The sequence below is a fragment of the Pygoscelis adeliae genome, unplaced genomic scaffold (genome assembly GCF_000699105.1).
Source record: "Pygoscelis adeliae isolate BGI_AS28 unplaced genomic scaffold, ASM69910v1 Scaffold161, whole genome shotgun sequence".
NCBI classification, from domain to species: Eukaryota; Metazoa; Chordata; class Aves; order Sphenisciformes; family Spheniscidae; genus Pygoscelis; species Pygoscelis adeliae.
In genome coordinates, this window is record NW_008824061.1 from 1,137,598 (window position 1) to 1,145,413 (window position 7,816).

Sequence of the window (7,816 nt, forward strand, 5' to 3'; positions counted from 1 at the left end):
GGGGCTGGGCGAGGAAGAGGGAGCGGGCTAACCCCTCGGGTCTGCTTCCCCCCCAGGCCAGTTCTGCACCCCGCAGCTCGGTGCCCAGGACGCGGCGTGGCGGGAAGACCAGCTGTCCTCCCAGCTCTACAGAAACAAGCAGGTAAAGGCTCCGCGCCCCCCCCCAGCAACCTCGGTTTCTGCCCCCGAGGTTGCTGAACTTTGTATCACATATCACGCTTTTCTGGGTTGGTTTATGGCATGTCTCCCTCTCGCTGGCACGGATGTGGGAAACGGTGGCAAACCAATTTATTTGGGTGGTTTTTGTTCCTTGCTTGAACTATTTGTGTCCCCCACGTTGTCTCCTGAAGCTGGAACAGCTGTTGTGGGGTTCCCTATTCATCTCTCCCCTCTTACAGCGTATTGCACCAGCTGCCTCGGTGCTAGAGAAGACCAGGGGCATGACCAGGGAGTCCCTCAGGCTCTGACGATGCAGAGCCTCATGCTGTTGACCAAAAATACACAGTGTGTGTCCTTCTGAGTCCACCAGGATTAACTTCATGAGAAATGATTCCACCAGAATTACCTACTTATATGGAGGATCAACCATGTTGACCAACAAGCATTTCCTTGTTACTTTATTTTCTCTCTTCTTTCCTTTTTTGTAAATCCCATCAAGGGACGGGAGAAACTCTGAATAGTCCTAGATGAAGGAAGCCCAGACAGATCACTCTGATCAAATACTTGGAATGATATTTGGACACAGTGAAGTCGATGGAAATTCATTTACTACCTTCAGCGTTCCTGGAATCAAACCCTAGTTCCAGACACCAGTGTACTTCTTTCTTTGGCTCTACCTCAATCATTTAAATCCGTGCTTTTCAGCCTGTGGTCAGCAGATGCCTGGGGTCCTTGGCAGAAGATCCTTTGTCCTCCTAAAGGAGTCTCCAGAGCTACGATCAGAAGGCAAAAATCTCTCTGCAAATACATAGATTTCCCATGAAAAAGTGTTAGGCATCTGCAAATCAAAACATACCTGTTCAGCTCTTGGGACCAGGGATTATCTCAGCTCTGTATACGTACTGGGACTGGCACGGTAGGGTCCAGAGTTGAAGGGATCACTGAGTACTACTGTATCATAAAGAATGGCAGCTGCATCTTCCTTCTGCACTCTACACCTGTAAATTGTTAGTCTGCAGCTCCTCCTTCTCCTTTTCCCCACCAGCCAACTATAAACAGGAATGAGAGGGATGCAAGAGGATGCTTACTGCCGGCTCAGGAGGAGATCTGGCAGCTGCTGTCATGCCCATGACGGTTTCTGGCTGTTCACAGGGCTACCTGTAATTCTTTTCTGTTACTATTCTGCGGTTACTTTTTTTTTCAGAGTAATCTTCTCAAACACTTGCTAAAGAATAAAGGCAGTCAAAAGTGAAAACTGAACAGTCATGCCACTTAGATTTACAGAGACAAGAGGCTGGAGGGGGTGGGTTGAGTTCACAAAGCAAACACCCAGATCATCAAATCCAAGCAGCTTGTACCATAGGGCAATTGCTATTAAGTTACAGAGTCAACATCTATTCATCAATATCTCTATTCCACAGCTTCAAGATACTTTGCTTCAGAAGGAAGAGGAACTTGCTAGGTTACATGAAGAAAATAATAACCTCCGACAATACCTGAATTCTGCCCTGATTAAGTGTTTAGAAGAAAAAGCCAAGGTATTGTGTTCAAACCTGTTGTGTAGACGTGTGCAGAAGAAATGGGTTGAATAGGTACATGCCATTAAAATATGTGGAAAGTCTAAGAGGGTAGACAGCCTGCAGTGTGAGATCTATTTTAACTTCACAGAGCTGCCAGATTGCTGGTCATGGGTCTAAGGTGATGGTTTCCCCCAGGAATGACATCCTATCAGGTTCTGACTGTGGAGACAGTATAGCCCATGGCATAATTAAGTTTAGCTTATAAGTTAGCTATAAGTAAGTTAAGTTTATAAGCAGGGTAAAATTATTCCATCTAAAGCTTTTTTCAGTGAAGAGTTCAAATTTGAACATGTGTTTCTTGAATGTGTCTGTTTTGTCAGTTATCCCTTTTGATAAGGTTTAATTTTTCCTTTTTTTATGTTTTGGGTGCTTTCTGTTTTAATTTTTGTTTTGTCATCTTCCAATGGCACGTTGTTTTCATTTACGTTAGAATACTGATCTAATGTTTTTCAAATTTATCAGTTAAAAAGTTATTTTTTTTTTTAAAGGTGAAATACAAAATTAAACACTTCAGGTTGGATGAAATAGTCTGTTAATTAAAAAAAACCCTTCACATTTAGTTTGAATATTTTGATTCCCTCTCTTCCAAAATAAAGATAATTGTTTCTTGTTGACTTAAAGACATTTTTTACTATTCCAGACTTGCCCATGAAACCAAACTATTAATTATTTGCTCAGCTCTGTGGATTGGGCATGAGGTAAAAAGGCCTGTAAAAAATAGCAGACTTTCCTTTTACGTCCTATTCCGAGTCAACAGTGTGGCATGTCCCCGCTCCTATGCCAAGACCTGGCCCCTGGCAGTAGAAAAGGTCTCCTTCAATGGGCACAGCAGGGAGACATGGCCACCCATCTATGTCACACGGAGGAGAGTCCGGTGTGAAACTGCCATGAGCGGTGGCTGAGCAGTGAATTCGTGTTCTGGTGGGAAGCTTCCTTGTTATTCCTGCCTTTCTTTGACCATCCCTGGATGCCTGAAGGGCCCCTGTCCTGGGATAATGGCAACGGAGGTGGATTAATAAGCTCAAAGCCACTCAGCCTGCTGCTCCGAGCCCTCCCTGGCCAGGATCACACCTGCCCCAATATGACTTACCTTCGCATCCTCCCTCTTTGTCAGCCTGCCACATTCCCCTCCATACCCCACTCACCTGCCAAATGCTGCTGGCAGCATCAGCACAGAGGAGTGCCGTACAGCCAGGCGGGAGCTCTCATTTCACGCCATACCAAGTGACAATGCAATCAAAGCACAGGCTTTATTAAGCCTTCTCTTTCAGGGACTGGGTTGTTGCAGAAACTGTAAAGACACAAAATAGTTAAGCGTGTCCATATGTTTAAGCACAGGGTGGAAGAAAAAGTATCTTTTATAAGGACAGTAGTAACCATCTTGCCCATCTAAAATCTGAGATAAGAAACATGCTGCTTCCAGGTAACTAGAAATACAGATTTTAATCTTCTCTCTCCACCTCATTTTTTTTTTCTAGAAACTGCTATCCTGCCATGGCCAAAAAAACTGTGCTATTCTCAAAAGCACCAAGAGGAGATTAAAAGAGGACCACTGCTTTGTTCCTCAAGAAACTCCTCATGCTTCCAAAGCTAGAAGGAACCTCTTTAATGAATTCACTGCCTGTGAAGAACAAGCCAGCCCTGCTGTGGACAGCTGGGTCTTGCAGACTTTAGGATTAAAAGATGTCAATACTATTGATGAAACTTCAGCTAACTACAGTGCCCTGTCTTCAGACCTTGGAAAAGAGACATACTGCCTGAGCCCTGGTGAAGCAATAGAGTATGAGCACAGTGAAGGAGCAGCAGCAGTGTACAGCTGCAGTCATGTGCCTCCAGCTAACAGCAATACCCATCCATGCAGCGAGGACTCTCCCTTCCTTCCTCAGTTTTCTTCAGCACCATGTGTCTCCTCATCAGTGCCAAGCGTTTCCTCCCTCCCAGCCTATGGGTTGCCTTACTTGACTGGCAATTTGTCACCCAACAAAACAGAAGTGGCCTTCTCGACATCTCTAAGTCCTCACCGCAATGTGAGAACGCACACCTTCCACCAAGGACAAGCCTTCGTGCGCAGGGATGATGACGGAGGATGGAGATTCACCTGGGTGCCCAAGCAGGCTGAATAATGCACCTGCATCGAGGGTCAAGCCACAGGGGATGTAGGAGACAGACACTTCATCTGCTGCTTGAGACAGGTTCAGGCATCTAAAATGAGCCCTTCTGGGCTCTGCTAAATGCTACGCTGTCACCTACCCACTCCTCCTTTTCTCCCAGATTTTCACAGGTGTGGCTCCAGATTGCACTTGGACAATTATCTGCCCCAGGCCAGATGTACAAATTGGATCCACCTCTCTTGTGCCCATGTTGAGATACCTACTTTTACTTGCTTCATGGTTTTTCTACTGTCAGCTATTCCTTGTTAACTGGTAGTTTCGAGGCTGGAGTGCTTTCAGCTTTGATGATCACTCCCACGTGCACCAAACTGGAAAGCATTTTGGGAATACAGTTTGGAAATAGCACCTCTCTCACAGATATCCACAGATGACAGAGGAGGCATAGGTTGGAGGCTGAGGATCAGCAGTTTCTAAGTGATTTGTGTCTCTCCTGGCTACACAGGTTGCCTTGGATTAAGGCAACCATGGATATTTGTTAATGTGCTACACTAGGCTGACCTACCTGCAGTCACATGGTGCTGTCATATTCTTTGATGATGCCTCAAAATAAACAGGATTTGTTTCTATTGCCCAGAGGCTACTTAATTACAAGTGATTTAGCAAGTTCAGGGGATTTTAAGAGACTAATGTGTTTACTACACTGCGTTTTAAAGGTATTTTATCTGTCAGATGAAATTAGTTTTAAAAGTTTGAGCCCTGGAACAGGAACTAGAATTGGAGATGCTGTAATGACACTGCCATCACCAGCCAAGGCTCTGGCCCAATATATTAGCGGCAGAAATTTTCTCACTTGTGGGTAACGCACACTCAGAGCACTTCTTTCTTCTGCAAAGGATGCCTTCCCCTTGCCTGCAGCATCCCACTAGTCTTTTGATGGATTTTCTTCTGTGTTTACCCGCCTGATGTTGGAAGCCCTTATAAAAGGGAGCCGCTCCTGGCTTCGTAAGCAATTTCGTGGCTTCAGTGGGGCTTTTTTGCAACACCGAGAGCTGCACTTGTGAAACTGGAGATTTTCTTTCTAGGGAACAACTTCTTGACCTCTTTCTCCTGATCTCTGAGAGCACACAGAGATTCAATCAACATCAGCCCAGAGTCAGGGCTGCTTCCTCCTCCTCCCGTAACCCCATGCTTCCTATGGGAAATGTTTCTTCTGGTTTGGGGAGGCAGTATCACTTAGTGACTAGAGTGAGTCTTTGGGAACCACAGCCTTCAACACCATCTCTTGCCTCTCCGTGTCTCTGCCAGGCAGCGGTGGGCTGAAGCTATGATCATCACTACCTTGAGAATGCTTTAAAAATCTCTGGAGAGAAGGTGCTCTAGCACTGCACAGGACTTTTAGTAACACTACTAATGATATGAAGTCAACTGACATGAAGTAAGCTTACCAGTAATTTTTTGTGTTACTTTTGTTTTCTGCTTTACAGTACTTTGATGCCTAAGTATTGGAAATAGAGTGATTTCGTTATTCTTGCTTTCAGAATGGTCCCAGTGACTTTAAGGAAGTACTTACATAAGTAAAAATAACCATATGTGAGGATTTCTGTCTAGTGGCTTATTTTCCTATAGAAAACTAGATATTCTTTTATTTTTAGAGGATAAATATATCCCCTAAATAGCCTCCTGTGCCTTAGAATTGCAGTATTTGGGATTCTCCATCAGGAGCAGTAGTGATTTCCCGGAAGACTTTTAAATAAACAAACTCTGTATTTCTGGATAGTTACTTTAAAGACATAGGGCAGACTTCCAGAATAGGCAATTTGAAAGCATTTATTGTAGGCATTATTGCACTGGATTTAAAAAACAACAAAACAACAACAAAAAAACCCCAAAACAAACAATGCACATGGAATAAATACAAATATTTGTTTGGGGGTTTTGTTGTAGTCAGTAAAAATGTGGCCAGCTGATGAAGACAAGACCACTGTTTCTATAGCACTTTTCTGCTTTTCAATGAAAAGCAGAAGAAAAATCCTGTCCTACAAACAACTCATTTCTTTCTCAAGGCATTTCTTTTCCATTAATCTCCTCTTGCCCTATGATATAAGGTGGCACTGAAGAAAATACGCCTGTCACTGGAGTTTTTATTGATGCGTGTGGTAGCATAGAAAATGCCTGACCTTAACATGAATATGTGATGGGAGACCCTGGTATGTGTGGTGTGGGGGGACGAACAGCATGCTGGGAATAGGCCGTGTGGCCAGAGGATTGCACCCAAAGCAGCTGCAGATGCCACATCTTTCAAAGCAGCTGTAAAACATAAGTAGAGAAAGAGCTATGTTTTCTAACGCTACTGAATGCCGCTACTTATGTATTTCAATGCTATCGAGTCAGCAGCAGTAATAAGTACATTTGTCCTGTCAGCAAATATTAAATCAGTATTTTTCTCTAAAGAGAGAGGAAAAGCTTTCCACCTGTTTGACATTTCCTTTCCACGCTTTTATATCACTGCATGCGAGAACTTCTCCTGCAGAGAGCCAGAACAAAAGCGTCAGATCTTTGGTAGAATCTCAAAGTAGGGTTTCAGTAGGAACGAACTGATGCTTGAACCTTTGCCAGCCTTTTGTAAGGGGGTGACTGGCCCCTTGTCTCATAGCAAATAAATTATAGATGTAAGTGAATAGCTCAATGAATAATTTACCTGAATGAATCCCTTTCGTTTCCTGTGGGTTCCTGAATTTTACTCAGCATGAAGGTGCTGAGTCCTGTGGCAGGGATTTCTCTCTGAGCCTGGCTTACTGGGGGTAGAGGACCCCATGGTGCTGCTCCTGTCAGCTGATGGGTGCTCCTGACCTGCACATGCAAACTTAAAACTCTGGTTTAGACAACTGCTTGAGCAAAGGTGTCTGTGTTAATAATGCTGCTGATCACTGTAGTGGAGGGAGCACACTGGAAAGGAAACAGAAAAATCTCCAAAGCATTTTAGCAAATAACTAAGCGTGATTTATTTTTCCCTGACAGCATCATTTGAACTAGTATTTCCTGAGTTGTTATGAAGAACAATAGAAACAAGCTACTCTGTGTCTAACACCAACCCACAGCAAGCAAGTCAGCCCCAAGGCGAGGACTGAGACTCTCCTGCTTTTCTGTTTCCCTATAATACACCCGCTGAGTTCAGTGGTGCAATTCTCATTGAGGACAAGTCCCAGTGACCGAACCATTCCTTTAGATAAACATTGTTCCTGTTACCAAAAGAAAGCCTTTACTCAGTGTACCTCACTCTAAACTGCCTGGTTCCTCTGAAAATTCATGCATGTATAATAGACATGGAAAACGAGCAAGAGATTGAAGACATCTTATGGCAGATTACTGTCAAATGGTGGGATATGGAGGATGGTTACTGCCTGGGCCGGTGCTGGTTTGGCCAGCTGCGTCCACATGACTTCCTTGGGCCTGAAAACAGTAAAGCTGCATTAATGTGATGCCGCTTCCAGCTTATTTGTTTTTACCTCTCGGTAGGGCTCGTGACCTTGGGTGCAGGCTGGAGCTGGAGCAGCAACACAGCTACTAACATGATACTAGTGAGGCTGAATCTAGCTCTTCAGTGTGTAGGCACACAGTACAGATGCACTCTAGATTGAACTTGTAAAAATCAGCCACAGAAATGGAGCCTAACGCACCATCTTTTTCTTCATGAGATAAAATTCTGGAAATGCTTATTTTCTTTTAATTACCATCCAGTTTGCATCACAGTTCTTTGGCCTGCAAAGACATAGGAGAGAAAGTCTTGCCTGTACAAAGCCTAAACCAGGTTTTGAGATGAGGTTTCAGTCCTGGTTTGTGCCTGATGCTGCCTGTTTGCCCTTTTGTATCCATTCCCAGTGGGTGAAACAGAGCCAAGCCACCCTGCTACTCATGGAAAGTGCGAGGTAAAGCCCAGAGAAGCCTGTGGCACACACCTGTGCCACA

The 7,816-nt window shown here is 44.3% G+C and overlaps 1 protein-coding gene across 1 annotated transcript in view; it reads left to right on the forward strand.

Moving 5' to 3' along the window:
* Positions 1 to 3,862, forward strand: part of GMNC (geminin coiled-coil domain containing) — a 7,217-nt gene extending 3,355 nt beyond the window's left edge. The window contains exons 2-4 of the mRNA XM_009334104.1: positions 57 to 142; positions 1,581 to 1,697; positions 3,218 to 3,862. Of these exons, the coding sequence (XP_009332379.1) occupies positions 57 to 142; positions 1,581 to 1,697; positions 3,218 to 3,862 (848 nt within the window). The remainder of the gene's footprint in view (positions 1 to 56; positions 143 to 1,580; positions 1,698 to 3,217) is intronic.
* The last annotated feature ends 3,954 nt before the right edge of the window (positions 3,863 to 7,816 follow it).